Here is a 16,211-nt window from a genome sequence, read left to right as displayed (position 1 = left end):
TGACAAAGTGAGACCCTATCTCAGAAAAACAAACAAACAAATGAAAGGACTTGAGGTATTACCACAGTATTTCTAGAGACGTGTTCTGCTGCAGGGCCCTCGCAAGGCTCTTTCCTCCTTCTGTGGAGACGCCATTGGATGCAAGACTAGGAAGGAACATGCTTGGGGTGAATTATTAGAGACACATCTACATTCAATCTTAGCTTCAACATCGGAACAGCTGGGAAGCCTCTGCCTGGCCGTGGCCCCAGCCCAGACTCACTCGGGGCAGGATGCAGAAGTACTCAGCTGAAGCAGCAGTGCCCAGGCGTTGCTGCCCCACAGCCCACACAGAGAGCACAAGGGGAGGCCGGACGAAAAACGGGCCATCAGCACAGCCTGCTCACACAACAGTGGGCTGGGATCGGTGCCTCAGGTTTCTGCACATGGGCAGGAGGCTGGAGAGGCCTGGCAAGCTGTGCTTCTAAAGGCTGGCCCCATCAGGGGACCCCATCTGCGAGACCTGGTGAAGTCTCTTCTGCTACTGACCCCACCTTCTTGGACTCTTTTTCAGTAGTAGGAAGGACAGCAGCAGAGCCTTGGACATACCAAGGCCTCAAGATTTGGCCAGCAGCCTAAGTGGGGGCTGGGTAGAAGCATCCCTGTTTATACAGAGGAAGAGTCCCTCTTTTCTAGCATCATCCTGAGGACAAGGAAGGGGCAGGAATCTGCTGGCCAGCATCTTATTAAGTTTTATCTGCACTTAGGAAACCCTCCCTCTACTAGCAAGGGGCATGCAGGGATGGCTGAGGGACTGGAAATGTCCTCTGTCTTGATGGGGGTGATGGTTGGCTGGTGTGGGACACATGCAGAATTCACTGAGCTGAATAAATACTTAAGGTGATTCCTAAAGGATCTAGAACCAGAAATACCATTTGACCCAGCAATCCCATTACTGGGTATATACCCAAAGGATTATACATCATTCTTCTCTAAAGACACATGCACACGTATGTTTATTGCAGCACTATTTACATAGGAAAGACTTGGAATCAACCCAAATGCCCTTCAATGATAGACTGGATAAAGAAAATGTGGCACATATACATCATGGAAGTATTCCATTGCAGTCATAAGAAAAAAAAAAGAATGAGATCATGTCCTTTGCTGGGACATGGATGAAGCTGGAAGCCATCATTCTCAGCAAACTAACACAGGAACAGAAAACCAAACACGCATGTTCTCACTCATAAGTGGGAGTTGAACAATGAGAACACATGGACACAGGGAGGGGAACAACACACACCCGGGCCTGTCGGGGGGTGGGAGGCTAGGGGAGGGGGAGCATTAGGACAAATACCTAATGCACACAGAGCTTAAAACCTAGATGACAGGTTGATAGGTGCAACAAATCACCATGGCACACGTTTGCCTATGTAACAAACCTGTACATCCTCTACCTGTATCCCGGAACTTAAAGTTACAAAAAAAAAAAGAATGTGCTTTACTAGATGGCCTCTTATGCGTCAAAAAAAGGTTTGACAAGAGTAAGGTTGTCAGATTTGCACACATGCAAATCCCTCTTCTATTAGGAGCGCCAATCACCCTCCCCCAGCAAACCTAGAGCAGCTAGGAGGGACCAGGTTGGCCCCTGGAGACAGCAGGGCTGCAGTTACCTCAGGGTGGTCAAGCTGGGGTGGTTCCGCAGAGCCTCTGCGAAGGCTTTTGCTCCTTCATCCCCAACTTGATTGCCCCACATCCTGAGGGAGAAGACAAGATAGTGAATGTTAGCTCCCCCCAAAACAGCCACACTCACCCCTCCTTTTATGCCAATGGCCACAGCTCAATTCCTCCTCAACAGACAGATGTTTGTGCCCAGTCCCTAGATCTGTGGCCTGGACACTAATTCCTCACGCTGGCCTCTGAGTGGGCTGCTCTGGATTTCAAATTCAAGGAGTGATGCAAGACTGAAGAGCAGGGGAAGCCTTGTGAACAGAGGCCATCGGCAAGTGGCACAGTTAGAGACCGAGCCTCACCACGAGCTTCGGAGAGCTGTCAGCCTGGGAGCCTGAACTCATGAGACGAAGCACCTGCATGTCTCCTGTGGAGCACAGAGGTCCGCAGAGTCCTGGAGGGAAGGCCGTGTGCAGGTGCTGGGTTCCCAGCAACTGCTCAACTCTGGGCAGGGTCAGAGACATTCCTGAAGACATGGTCTTCCAGGAGACAAAGAGCAGGAAGTACCTTCAGAAACCCTATCAGTAATGTTCCTGTCACATAAAGAGGACGTTACCCAACTAAGCTCTGTGGCTGTGGCCATCTTGGTGGAGAGCTGCGGCAATAAAGCTATATTCTCTCCCCTACAGCAGATCCGGAGAGGCCCTGGCTAAAACAGTCTGCATGGTAAGATGGTGGTCTCCTGATCTGGCTCTGCCATCTGCTACCTGTGCGAACTTCAGGAAATTATGTAGTTTCTTGGACCTCAGTCTCTCGTCTATAAAATGGAGATAATTAGAGCATTCCCTCGTGGAGTTGTTATGAGGATTCATTGAGTTAACAGATGCAAAGCACTTAGAACAGTGTGTGCTTCGCACAAAGTGTTGGTTGTTCCCAATAGGATCAGCATGCACTGTCGACACACAACAAAGCAAGTTCGTGTGGCCCACTCACAACACAATGGCGGCTGCCTCAACAACACGTTCGCACCAAGCAAACTACCTGCTTACACCATTCCAGGAATGGCTTGCTGGAACCCAGAATACACGTTTTCAGTGTTTTGCTTTAATATATGTATTTACTATACAACTGAATGGCATCACATTTTTAATAAAGTAGAAAGCTACTCAAGGCATGAGATGAAGTGAAAAAGGAAGGATAAAACTCTGTACATACAGTCTGACCCCTACTATATTTTTTTAAAGTGGTACAAAGAGAGACAGGAAGAAAGAGAAAGTGAGAGAGCTTAACTGAGCTTAAATGTTAACAAGAATTATTTTCTGAGAAGATCATTTGTATTATTTTTCATAGTTTCCAAATAAAATTACCTGTGTTCCTTTTATAATCCAATAAAAATTATAATGATACAAAAAGCTTTAAAAAGCCTCAAGAATCAAAACCACAATGAGACACTACCTCACACTCATTAGGATGGGTACTGTCAAAAAGAGAAAATAGCAAGTGTTGTCAAGGATGTGGAGAAACTGGGATGCACTGTTGGTGGGAACGTAAAATGGTGCTGCTGCTGTGGAAAACAGTATGATGATTCTTCAAAAAATTAAAAATTACCATGGGATCCAGCAATCCCACTGCTGGATATGTACCCAAAAGAATTGAAAGCAGTCCCTTGAAGAGATACTTGTATGCCTATGTGCACAGCAGCATTAGGCACAATAGCCAAAGCATAGAAGCAAGCCAGTGTCTGTTCTTGGATGAATGAGTAAACAAAATGTGGCATAGCCACGCAATGGAGTATTACTCAGCCTTAAAAAAGAAGGAAATCCTGGCCGGGCATGGTGGCTCACGCCTATAATCCCGACACTTCAGGAGACCGAGGTGGGTGGATCATTTGAGGTCAGGAGTTTGAGACCAGCCTGGCCAATGTGGTGAAACCCTGTCTCTACTAAAAATATAAAAATTAGCTGGGATCGGTGGTGGGTGCTTGTAATCCCAGCTACTCATGTGGCTGAGGCGGGAGAATTGCTTGAACCCAGAAGGTAGAGGTTGCAGTGAGCCGAGATCATGCCACTGCACTCCAGCCCGGGCAACAGAGTGAGTGAGACTCTATCAAAAAAAAAAAGGAAATCCCGTCCCATGCTTCAACGTGGATGAACCTTGAGGACATGATGCTAGTGAAATCAGCCATCCCCAAAAGGCAAATACTGTATGATTCCACTTACATGAGGAAAAGTAGTCAAAACCATAGAGAAAGTAAGTAGAAGGGTGGCTGCAAGGGGCAGGGGAGACGGGACCAGGGAGTTATTGCTTAATGGGCACGGTTTCAGTTTTGCAGCATGGTGAAAGCTCTCCACTGTCTCTCCCCGACAGCGAGCCCCAACGGTCCTTCTGGTATACTGATGTATGAAAAGAACAGCAGGGGCCCACACACACAGCAGGTTATACCACATACTTTCGCCCCCTTGTACTCACCCAACGTCAGAGATTGATTTGCTGTTCTTCACAGCCAGGGCGAGACACTTCCCTCCTTCACTCGTTATTTTGTTTTTTCCCAGTCTGCAGAGAGAGTCACGCACAGTCAGCCTCCAGCTATGCAGGGGCTCCAACGTGGGCCACTCTCCTCCCCAGCACAGAGCCCCTTCCAGCCCCATCTTGGGAACTGTCCACTTTCTTCTGGGATCCACAAGAGCCATGCCCTGGGCCTCCTGTCAGGGAGGGACCTGAAGCCCTGAGGACAGTCAGTTAGGGTTCCTCTCCAGGACACGGCCCACAGTCTCTGCAAAAGCTCAGGGACCTGAGCCCTCCCTGGGGTCCTCTTAAGTGACCTCAGCAGCATCACTGACTTCCATTGGGAGACCTGAGAGGTCCCACTTTGACTGCCAAGGGTTAAGGTATGTGGCCACTGTCAGGGCAGGACCAGAGGCTCCAAGCCTGGCACACTGTCACCCCCTGGGCAGGGCACATCTACAGCAGGGCAAGGGCCCAAGCTCTTGTCACCAGACAGGAAACTCCCTTGGGGCAGAAAGACCACCAGAAAGGGTGAGAGTTAGTCCTTTCTTCGGGCTAGTAGTTACTGAAATCAAAATGCCAACCTTTCCCCTACCAACGACAGGTGGCTCTTCCAGAATCCAAGCCTCACGGATCACACAGAGGTATCCTTATTTGACCAACATGGCCCTGGGACTAGTGGGAGGCTTTAGGATGAAAGCTCTTTATCATGACATGTAATCTTTGAACAACAGAAGGGGGTGACCAAGAGAAGATACTAAGGAACCTGGTCCCTACCCCACTTACTTAAGGTGTGTGAGGCCTTTGCATTCATCCAGGATTTTGGTGACGTACCTGGCTCCGACATCGGTGATCTGGTTGTTGTATAAACTTCAAGAGAAAGCACAGCCCATGAGACTTTCTGGCTCCTGATGTCATTTTAATAGCCCCTATTTTTTGAAGCACGTGCTGTCTACTGATTTCCAGTCTGGGTTGAAAGGGGAACACACAGGCACCAGAGTTCAGGGCTCTGAGGTCTCACAGCCCAGGTTCAATCCAGCTCCACTACTTTCCCCAGCTTTATGGCCTGAGACAAGTCACCTCACCTCTCTGTGCCTCAGTTTCTCCATCTGTAATACAGGGGTAATGACGATAGCCCCCTTGCAGGGTGGTTCTGAGGATCTTAGGACATAACGCAAAGCCCTAGTGCATGAGTGCTCAGTGACTGGCAGGTGGTGGGTATTTACAACTAAGATTACATTGAGCATCTTGAGAAGAAAAGATTCTGAATATTGAAACTTCTCGATGTCTACCTTTCAGCCATCTCACCACTCAATGCCAATTCAATAATAGAGCAGATGGAAGTTGAAAGGCAGCTAAGTTCAGGCTTCCAGGGTTCCACAGCCACACAGAGCCCTGGAGCCAAATGTGGCCTGGGGTCGTTTGCATCCATGTCCTCATTCACATTGAAGGCCACTGAGGCCCCAAGAAACTGAACAACTGCTCCAGCTTGCAGAGCCACCAGTGGTGTGGGGCTGGCCTACAATCCCTTGTCTCAGGCTCCAAAACCTCAAAGGCTCTGAACGCCCAGAGTTTCTCACAATTCTTTTGGCAACTGATGTGGAGCTATTTATAGTCTTTCTTACCACACTTGGTTTGACTGTCTCATCCGTTCTGCGAGAGAAATATGAGTGTTTGAAAATGGGGCACTGCCGTAGACCCCTGTGGCCACATCATGCCGTAGCATGCACTCAGAATCCTCTTTCGGATCTTGCCCCAAAGGCTCTGGATGAGGGATTCTGGACCCAAAATAGTCCAGACTAATATGTAAACAGGATCCTAACATTTATTAAACATATCCCCTTATATTCTCTTTGCATCCCCCAATAACCAGTTGTAAACCTTCTTGCCTATACTGGGATCCCAATTTTATAGGTTAGGAGGCTGAGGCTCAGCAAGACTTCATGACTGGCCAAGCCACAAAGAGAACCCAGGACTCTCAACTCCTGGGCCAGTGCTCTCCCCAGCCCTGGCCCATCCATGTGGATCATCCAGAGACCCATAGGAACGTGAATTCCCTGCAGCTCTGTATTATTACTAGGTAGTTGGCCCAGTGTTCTGGAGAAAGACATACCCCAAATATGTCACAATTTTGTATTTGGTCAGCTCTTCGCTTAGCACCTTTACCCCACCGTCAGTGATCTGGTTTACGCTGAGTCTGAAACAAAAGCAAAAAAATTATGAGTCAGGGCAGGCACTCGTTATGAAGGATCATTAATCTTACAAAGATCCAGAAACCTTCAGGCCCTGGAGTTTTCCCCAGTAGAGACGGCCCTGGAGAATGGCTGCAGCAATCAGCCAAATAGCCCCTTATAAAGCCTGGCCAATGTAGGGCCGCCAGACCCGTCCTGCACCAGCCCATGGGTGAGGCTGCAGTACAGCCCCTGTCTCCTCACATGACCATGAGGGACACAGGGAGGACACGTGAGGCCAGCCACCTCTGACATCCACCCTTTGTGTGTGGCCTATGTGTCAGCCAGACCCTGTACCTGGTTCTCGTATGGTGGAGGGCATGGGTTTGGAAACATCAGGGGCTGCTTTTAGTGGTTGTGACTGGAGGAGGGAGTGCCCTGTCATCTTGCGGGCAGGGCCAGTGATGTTAGGTGTCCTGCAAAATGCTGGACAGGTCTCACAAGAACTGTTGCATCCAAAATGCCAACAGCCTCCCCCCATCCAGAAACACATGGGCTAACCCTGACTTGTCACTGGAAAAGGCTATGGGTCCATTTGTCAAAAGAGACTGCTCATGTCATTCTGTAAAGTGTTGGACAGCAAATATTTTAGGCTCTGTGGGCCATGTGGTCTCTGTCGCAACTACTCAACTGTGTAGTGTGAAGCAGCCAGTAAGTAAATAGATGGGTATGGCTGTGTTCCAACAAACCTTTAATTACAAACACAAGCCATGGGCCCAGTTAGATCCACAAGCTGACCTTGATAACAAGTAAAATGCTGAACAATTAAAAGCTTGATTTTTAGGCCACATCAAAATGATCAAGTCAGACACTCTGGACCCTTCCCCTCAGAGTCCCCAGCTTGGGCTGGGAAATAGTGTGCGTGTACACGGCATGGCCAGCCCAAGACAGCACAGGCTACTGGACATTCCCAATATCTATACTTTCTTAGCAATAGATTCCCCCATCTTTTAGCTAGGCCCATCTGATTAAGTTCTGCCCATACTATTCAGTACTGAAATCGAAGCAGCAGTAAAATTAGTAATAGTCAAGAAGTGTTCTTAAAACTTGGAGGCATGCCCTCAATCTTTGCCCTTCCTTCTTACTGATAGCCAGAGTGTCGACTAGATGGCTGGAGTTTGAGCAGCCCTCTTGGGCCAAGATGTGAAAGCCAGGTAGTGAGGATGGCAGAGCAGCAAGGCAGAGGAGAGCCTGGGCTCCGGAGGGTCATGGAGATTCCATACCAGTCCTGAACTACCTACCTCTAGACTTTTACATGAGAGAAATAAGCTTGTAAGTCACCAAGATTTGGGGTTTTCTCTCTCAGCTAAAATTAATCCTAACTGATACAGCTAGAGAGCTGAGCGTGCTTCCCGTGGTTACCCATACCCTTTGCTTTCCTATAAGCTGCTTTTTCTTTCACTGGTGTGAAGGAAAGCTTCACCTGGGGATAGTAGGAAGGGCAGGGCCACCACACTGGTGTGGAGTTTCCCATTTAAAAGATGGACAGAGGGGCCGGGCGCGGCGGCTCATGCCTGTAACCATAGCACTTTGGGAGGCCGCGGCGGGCGGATCACCTGAGGTCAGGATTTCGAGACCAGTCTGGCCAACAAGATGAAACTCATCCTACTAAAAATACAAAAACCTTAGCCAGACATGGTGGCGTGTGCCTATAATCCCAGCTACTCGGGAGGCTGAGGCAAGAGAATCATTTGAACCCAGGAGGCGGAGGTTGCAGTGAGCTGAGATCGTACCACTGTACTCCAGCCTGGGCAACAGAGCAGGACTCCATCTGGGGCGGGGGAAAAAAAAAAGATGGACAGAGGGTAGCACTGAGTGTGAGACTGCCTAGGGCTACAGAGGGAGAGTCACTGGCTGAGAGTACAGAGAACAGACTGCAGGTTTTCTAATTCCCAGGCTAGGGCAGCCTTCGGCCCCCTGCACCACATGTCCCCATGCAATTTACACTCTGACACTGGTATGACAGGCACTGGGAGTCAGTTCTAAATCCCTACTGCTCTTCAGAAATGTATGAGTCAAGTAATGGCGAATTTAACCCCCTGTAGAAATTTACAAGGTTTATTTTACACAGGAAATGCTAATAGAAGAAAACAGACTGGCCTCTGTTTCCCCTAAACTATGGAACAGGAAAACAACCACGAGTTAGCATTTTAACTGAGATCTCTAGCAGTGCGAGGGGCTGCTGGCTTTGATCACAGAAAGTCACCAGTGCCAACTGGCACAAGGTCTGCTTTCGCTGCAGTAATAAAAGCTCCCATATTCCAGAAACTTTTTGAGGGCTATCTCGGAGCCTTACATTAATCTTAAAAGGAAGGTTCTTTATGCATTCTGGCACTCCCATGTCTGAGCTGTGTGACCTAAAGCAAGCTATTCACTTCTCTGTGCCTCCACTTCCTCATCTGGCAAAATAGAGACAATTACAGTACCTAAGTTACAGGGTTGTAAAGAGCATTCCATTAGGTGACATTTGTAATGCACTTCACCTATTCTCAATTAACGTTGCTCCTTGTGGCCATATCTGACAGGATTATGAGCATCTTCTTTTTCCAGATGAGGGCAGGGAGGCTCTGAGAGTTAAGCACTTTCTTCAAGGGCACCCAGCTGTGGCTGATCCAGGTCCACCTGCCCCGAAGCTTTGCACCTTGCCCTCCGCCCCGCGGACAGAGAAAAGGTCTGGACATTCTAAGGCCCATGGTCGTGAGTCCTACAGGATCCTGGTCCATGATGCCAATCCTGGTGCCCCCGAGCCTGGCCCACCCAGCCCACCTGCTGCTCCCCTTGCCTGGCGGCCTCACCTGATAACAGTGAGGCGGCTGAAGCAGGGCCGCAGCTCCCGCACGCCGTAGTCATTGAGATTGTTGTTGTCCAGGTCTAGGGCCAGCCGCTTGCGGAAGTGATGCAGGACGAAGGACAGGGCGCTGCAGTCGGCGGAGCAGGCGTTGCAGTAGGTCAGCTTGAGGTAGTTGGCGCAGATGCCCCTGGCCGCCAGCTGCCCCACCTTCTGGCTCTGTGTCTCATAGATGCAGCGCAGCATCCAGATGAACGTGGGCATGGCCTGCACCTGGTTGAAGCTTTCGACCTGAACTCGGGGCAGGCTCTTCAGGTAGCCCCGCAGGCTGGAAAACAGGTGTGCCCACAGGGCCTTGCGCTTCCTCCTCAGGGCCGCCGCGGGCACCAGGTGCCGCAAGAGCTTCTGTTTGGCTTTGGACAACAGCCCGCACAGGAAGAGGTTGGTGAACTGGAAGTGATCCTTGTTCTTGAAGAGGTCTTCCCGCGATAGACTGCTGCCCCGCAGGCACTGGAACGGGAGGAAGGGAGGATAGCAGGACGCGGCTGCTGTCCCCCCAGGGGGCATCCACTCCTGGAAGAACCTGAGCAGCTCCCGAGTGCCCACCCTGTCGTCCAGCACGAGGAAAAAGGCTGTAAAGAAGGCCTGGAGGGTGAGGTGGAAAAACTCATAGGACTGCTGGTCGCCCCCGGGGCCCAGCTGCGGCAAAGCCCGCAGGAAGCCCAGCTGCATGTCTCCCTCCTGCAGACCGGAGGCCTGCACCTCCTCCTGGGTGAAGACAAAGAGGCTCCTCTCCATGCCCCGGTGGGCCACCTGCCCCAGCAAGCACAGAGTGTCCCGGCCGGCGCGGAGGGTCTCCACCGGGCTGCGTGTGTTCCGCTGCACCAGGCTGCTGGGCTGCATCCTGTTCAGGTGGACCTCAGTGACCAGCAGGAAGACGTCCGTCAGGGTCATCATGCAGTTGGGCAGCTGTGGTGAGCCTTCGAAGGCGGCACGGAAGTGCTGGAAGCACCGGAAGATGATCCAGCAGAAGAGGGGCACAGAGCACAGGCTGCAGAGGTTGGGGTTGGCCTCCAGCTGGCTCAGCAGGTAGTCCTGCAGAGCCCGCTCGGGGAACATCTTCCTGGCATAGGCGCGCAGGTGGCTGGGGGAGAAGCCCCGGAGAAGCACCTTCTTCCGCAGGAACTGGCGCGGGACCTCGATGCCTGTGCGGGCTGTAAGCAGCTTGCTAGCCCCCTTGAGCAGCTTCCCGCTGAGCAGGTTGGCCAGCAGGACCAGGGGGTGGGCAGGCTCCCAGGGGCAGGAGCTGTCAGGCACGCGGCTCAGGTCCAAGTCCGAGTGCAGCTCGTCCAGGCCGTCAAAGGTGAAGAGGGCCACATGGGGGAAGCGCAGCAGAAAGGCGAACACCTCCTCGGGGTCCTGCTCCGGGTAGCAGTAGTGCTTGAAGAGCAAGTCCTGCAGACACAGCCTGTCACTTTCCCTGAAGCAGCTGAACATGCGGCAGCGAAAGTGAAAGAAGAATTTGACCCCTGCGTCTAGCCGGCCGGTGGCCCAGAGGCTCTGCAGCCGCTGCAGCAGCATGGACTTGCCCACCCCAGCATCGCCCAAGACGAAGATGGTCTCGCCCTGCTCATTGAGGATGCCGGTGGTGTGGTCCAGGAGGCAGGCCAGGCTGTCCAGGTTGCCCAGGTTCTCATTGCTGAAGCCGACCAGCTCCATGATGGTGTCCATGTAGATCTCCTCCAGCAGCAGCTCCTCCTTCTGGGCATAGCACAGCATGAACTTGGAGTCACGGCCCAGGTGGTGTCGCAGCTGCTGGGTGTACCTGCTCACTGGAGGGCACGGCAGCAGAGTGAGAAGGAGAGAGGCAGAAACAGCATCAAACAGGGAGATCTCAAAGAGGAGAGGTGAGTGCATAAACAAAATTCACAACCTGGACCCTGAGGCCAGCGCAGCCACTCCTTAGATGCAGACCTGGGGAGCGTCACAGAGCCAGCATTCCTGACCCTGAGGGCCCTGGGCTTCCACCTCTCTGCTTGACCTCAGATTTAGCCAGAGAGAAGGTGACAGACTTCAACTGGGATCAGTGTCTGAGACAGGCCACCCTTATTCCTCTGCATGGTGTCATCACTGAACTGCAGTTAAACGCTGAAGCCCCTCGCACTTGAGGGCCAGGTCAGATGGCCATTCTGGCCCTCCTCCACCAGCACCGCTTTTTTGTTGTTAGAGATAGGGTCCTGCTCTGTCACTCAGGCTAGGGGGCAGTGGCCCAATCATAGCTTACTGCAGTCTCAAACTCCCAGGCTCAAGCAATCCTCCCACCTCAGCCTCCCAAGTAGCCGGGACCACAGGCATATGCTACCATGCCCAACTAATTTTTGTGTTTTTTGTAGAGATGGGGTCTCACCATGTTGCCCAGCCTGGTCACAAACTCCTGGGCTCAAGCGATCTGCCCGCCTCGGCCTCCCAAAGTGTTAGGGAGTGTTATATATTCGTCAATAATTTTTAGTAAATTTACAAAGTTGTGCAAACCTCACCACAGTCCAGTTCTAGAACATCACCATTTTCCCAGATTTCTGGAGCCTATTTGCAGCCAATCCCTGGGCCATAGGCAACTACTGATATGCTTTGTCTATAGATTTACCTTTTCTGGGCCTTTCATATAAACAGAATCATACAATATGTAGTCTTTTGTGTGAGGCTGCTTGTAGAGTGAATTACGCTTTAAAAGCTAATAAAGTAGCTGGCTAATGGAACCAACAGAGACGTCTTTCAAAAGAATGATTCCTCATGGGAATATTTTCCTTTTTTTTTTTTCATGGGGGAAGGAAACAAGGGGAGGTAGGAAGGAGCAGACAGAGTCAGAAGCTGGCAGTGGCTGGCAGGCACCTGCAGGGACCGTGGAAGCCGGAGCCTAGCCCTGACACTCTGCTGGCTGGCCTTGTTTCCCCTAAGCACACACCTGTCTTGTGCTTCTGTTTCCAATGACATATTGGATTCTTTAAAAGGCAGGATTTGGGTCCTTGGTGCTGGTATGTTACCAACAGCTGTCTCAAAGTGGAGAGTTCAAAAGCAGAGAAAGAAGACTCCTGCCCCAGAGCAGATCCTGGCCCCAATGATATGTTCTCATGTGCCTTGGACTGCTGCTGTCCTGACTGCCATTTGCAAGGGCACATTTGTGAGATTGCTGACTGGTGGTCTCTTCCAGCAGACTTGAAGCTCCCTGAGGGCAGGAACCCTATCTGTGTTTGCTCACCACTGTCTCCCTGACATTCAGCACAGGGTAGGGTCTTGGCATGTGGTGGGTACAGCAAAAAATACTTATTGAATGAATCAATTAACTAATGGGGTCTCCCATGGTGCTTTGGAAATAAGGACTGGCACCCAAGGGTGACAGAATACCTTGCTTAGAATCAAAACTGGCAAGGCTTTTTAATTTTTTTCTTTCCTTTTTCAGAGACAGGGTCCCACTCTGTCACCCAGGCTGGAGTGTAGGGGCACAATCACAGCTCGCTGCAGCCTCAGACTCCTGGGCTCAAGCAGTCCTCTTGCCTCAGCCTCCCGAGTAGCTGGAACTACAGGTGTGTGCCACCATGTCCAGCTAAAGATTTTTTTTAAAGAAAAAAAAATACAACCTTGAATTTGTGCAACCATTAAAATGTCTACATATGTCAGGATAGGAAGAAAGCAAGCGGTTAGAACAGAGGCCATTCCCACACTTCCACAGGCCCTTCTATAAACCAGACCATCGAGGTGTGGGCCGTTCAATAGCAGCCACCTGGGCTGCACTTGGGTGACAGGGTTCAGCTGTTCCTTTCTAAAATCAAAATAGCACCTGGGCCTGCTTCCTGAGGTGGCACTCAGGGCTGGCCCAGCCATTACCAAACCCCAGGGCCCTGCTTGCACTGGTGCCTGCGGTCTTGCTGGGGCTGACTCCTACCTGGGTCAGTGTTGATCACGACTTTGCTCTGAATGAGCAGGGAAGGGGAGAAGCCGATCTCCAGCAGCCAAGGCTTGAGGTCCACATAAGCATCTGTGAGTTGCTGGAGCAAGTAGAGGAAGAACTCGGATACCTCTTCGCCCTTGCTCTGTACCAGGTCCAGAATTTTGCGGACCTGGAGGCGACACAAGCATGAGGGCATGAGCTGGCGTGAGAGGCATCCTCCTACCGTAAGGACCCTCAGGCAGGCTCAGGGCAGGGCTCTGAGTTCTTACTACAGCTGGTAGCTATGCCATCCCCCCCAGCTGCTGTGACAGTCAACATGTTGGAGCCCTAAAATCTGTAAAATGACCTCCTGAGCAAGAAATAAAACCACCCAGCTCTAAGGAACCAGGAGGCTTCCATGAGCCGAAAAATAAAAAGGACAGACAAGTAGCTATGGAATTCTCTCTCTTCCTCCTTTTCCCTCCTTTTTTTTTTTTTTTTTTTTTTTTTGTTTTTTTGAGACAGAGTCTCGCTCTGTCACCCAGGCTGGAGTGCAATGGCACAATCTTGGTTCACTGCAACCTCCACCTCCCAGGTTCAAGGGATTCTCCTGCCTCAGTCTCCCAAGTGGCTGGGATTTCAGGCACCTGCCACCATACCCGGCTAATTTTTGTATTTTTAGTAGAGACGGGGTTTCACCATGTTGGCCAGGCTGGTCTCAAACTCCTGACCTCAGGGGATCCATCTACCTTGGCCTCCCAAAGTGCTGGGATTACAGGCGTGAGCCATGGTGCCCAGCCTTCTTGTCCCTCTTAACCTGACACAACTGCCGTGCAGGAATGAGAGTGGAGAGGGGAGAGCTACCCCTTGGGCATAATGAGGTGGGCACCTGGGCCACACAGCAGGAGGGTGACAGGCCATACGTTAAAAACGGCTTTTTTTCTTGTTAAAAATGCAGGAAAACAAATCAAGAGAAGAGAACAAAGTACACGAGTGTGCTACTGCTTCCCCCAGAAACAGTCCTGGTCTCTTCTGAATCCCAGCGGGGTCATGTCATAAACGGGTTGTGTCATTCCTCTAACCAAGAAGGAATTTGTGGTCTCCATTTTATTTTTCAGGAGATAACGCAAAACTTCAGTGAAAGTAAGGGCTGTTAGGGCGCCCCACAGTGGAGCGGGGAAGATCCTTCGCTGTGGACCCACCGTGGGATGTCATCATTCCTGAACCTGAGGCAGTTCCCCTCCGAGTCTCACCCAGCAGCGAGCACCCTCCAGTCTTCAGAGGCACTGAATGAACATCGCTGCTGGGGATGCTTTTATGCTTATGTTCTTTTTCCCTCCTAATTTAAAGAGGATCCAAAAATGAAGTGTCTGGGAACCAATACACACAGCAATGAGAACTGAGATGTCAGGGTTTGCTCCAGACACAAACACAGGAGTGAAAGACCTGATTGTGCAACCTGCAAACCCAGGCATTTGTGTGCTATTAGTACCCGAAAGTGCAGCCCTGCCCCCTTGGACTAAACTCCCACGCTCTTCACTCAGATCAGCAGGGAGAGGCCTCTTCCAGCTCCCGGGTTCCATACAATGCCCATGCCCGTCCCTGTCCCCGGGGCACCTTGTCAGGCTGGGTGGGGCAGGCACACACAATCTCGGCGTCCTCGGTGGAGAAGTAGTCATTCTTCAGTAAGTTGTCCACCAGACACTGAGTGTTGCGGATGCGAGTGACCAGAAGTTCCCGGTTGCTTTTCAGTAATTGAATGTGGGGGTGAGACTCTGATGGGATTATTTCCATCTCACTGTGGCCCTGCTCTTCCATAGTTAAAGTAGCAAGTGGCTACTTTTCCCAAATTCATCTTCGGCTGCGTGTGTCCTCCCAGCAGTAGGGCAATCAGGATTCAGGCCCTACCCTCCAGGGCCCCTGCTACTCTGTGCATCCCCTGAAGAGACCAATGACATCATCAGCAAAGCAAAAGCTACAGAAAGAGCCCACCCCACCTCCCACTGGTCCTGGGTTTCTCTACCTAGAGCAGGAAGGAGCCATGCTTAAGACCTTTATCTGGCCAGGCAAGTGGGCTCATGACTGTAATCCCAGTGCTTTGGGAGGCTGAGATGGGCAGATAGCTTGAAGTAAGGCCAGTAGTTTGAGACCAGTCTATGCAACATAGTGAGACCCCCCATCTCTCAAAAAATAAAAAAAAATTAGCCAGGCATGGTGGCGCACACCTGTAGTCCTAGCTATTGGGGAGGCTAAGGCAGGAGGATCACATGAGCACAGGAGTTCAAGGCTGCAGTGAGCTATGATCATAGCACTGCACTCCAGCCTGGGTGACAGAGCAAGGTCCTGTCTGCAACAAAACTTTTATCTTAGATGCATTAAAGAAAAAAAAAATCATAATTTAATTGTTTGTGCTTGAGGGTTACATCACTAGAGTAGGTGAGCAGAGATAGCCAACCCTTTTTTATTTTTAAATCAAAACGTCTTCATTATTACTATAAAGCAAAAGCGTGCTTCGATCTTAGACTGAGATAGAGATGGAAAGGTGTATTATTTTACATAATAAGGTTAACAGGGCTTGCAGGTTTCTGCATTCCCCAGGCAGGGAACAGGCCCAGAACTGGGAAAGAAGGACCTGTGGGGTTTGCTGGGAGACAAGATCTCAGCACAAAATAGCCTAAGGAGAGAGAGAACAGCACGAAGTCTCCTGTGGTAGCCAGAGCCAAGGACCCTGGGGACAGTGATGTCTCAGTCACTGTTGCCCATTTTGGTTTGTGCTATAACCTCTTCCCCTGTGTCCCTGACTTTCAGCAAAGTCTGTTATACACAAGCACCCTGGGGAAGGAGGGAGAAGCAATGGCCCCATGTGGCATGAAGCAGGACAGAGGGAAGGCAGAGGTGCAGGAGGAAGAGGGAGAGCCGGCACGGAGTTCCCGGGATTAGATTCCCAAGAGAGGCATCTCTCTGGAAACCCTTGAAAACAAGTGCTGAGTTTCTTGTCTGGGTAGGAACAGGGACCCAAGCTATTTTATTTGGGCATTAAAAAACACTTGGGTTTATCTGAGTTATCCCAAAATTGAACTCACTACCTTCCTTGTAACAGTAACAGCAA

At 50.7% G+C, this 16,211-nt stretch overlaps 1 protein-coding gene across 5 annotated transcripts in view; it reads right to left on the bottom strand.

Moving 5' to 3' along the window:
- The window catches only part of NOD1 (nucleotide binding oligomerization domain containing 1), a 49,022-nt gene that overhangs the window by 12,268 nt on the left and 20,543 nt on the right, over window positions 1–16,211 (bottom strand). For 2 of the 5 annotated variants that reach the window (XR_002725565.2, XM_023188389.2), the window contains exons 4-11: window positions 14,720–15,041; window positions 13,118–13,292; window positions 9,185–11,009; window positions 6,272–6,355; window positions 4,945–5,028; window positions 4,123–4,206; window positions 1,656–1,739; window positions 63–146 (exon numbers count right to left, since the gene is read on the bottom strand). Coding sequence is in view for 2 of the 5 variants with exons in the window: in XM_023188389.2 (XP_023044157.1) it covers window positions 63–146; window positions 1,656–1,739; window positions 4,123–4,206; window positions 4,945–5,028; window positions 6,272–6,355; window positions 9,185–11,009; window positions 13,118–13,292; window positions 14,720–14,920 (2,621 nt within the window). In the remaining 3 variants the exon portion in view is untranslated. Of the gene's footprint in view, window positions 1–62; window positions 147–1,655; window positions 1,740–4,122; window positions 4,207–4,944; window positions 5,126–6,271; window positions 6,356–9,184; window positions 11,010–13,117; window positions 13,293–14,719; window positions 15,042–16,211 lie in introns of those variants that run through there. The other 3 variants (XR_002725566.2, XM_023188390.2, XR_002725567.2) reach the window with 3 other exon arrangements.

The sequence above is a fragment of the Piliocolobus tephrosceles genome, chromosome 8, assembly GCF_002776525.5.
Source record: "Piliocolobus tephrosceles isolate RC106 chromosome 8, ASM277652v3, whole genome shotgun sequence".
NCBI classification, from domain to species: Eukaryota; Metazoa; Chordata; class Mammalia; order Primates; family Cercopithecidae; genus Piliocolobus; species Piliocolobus tephrosceles.
This window is presented reverse-complemented; position numbering and strand designations above follow the sequence as displayed.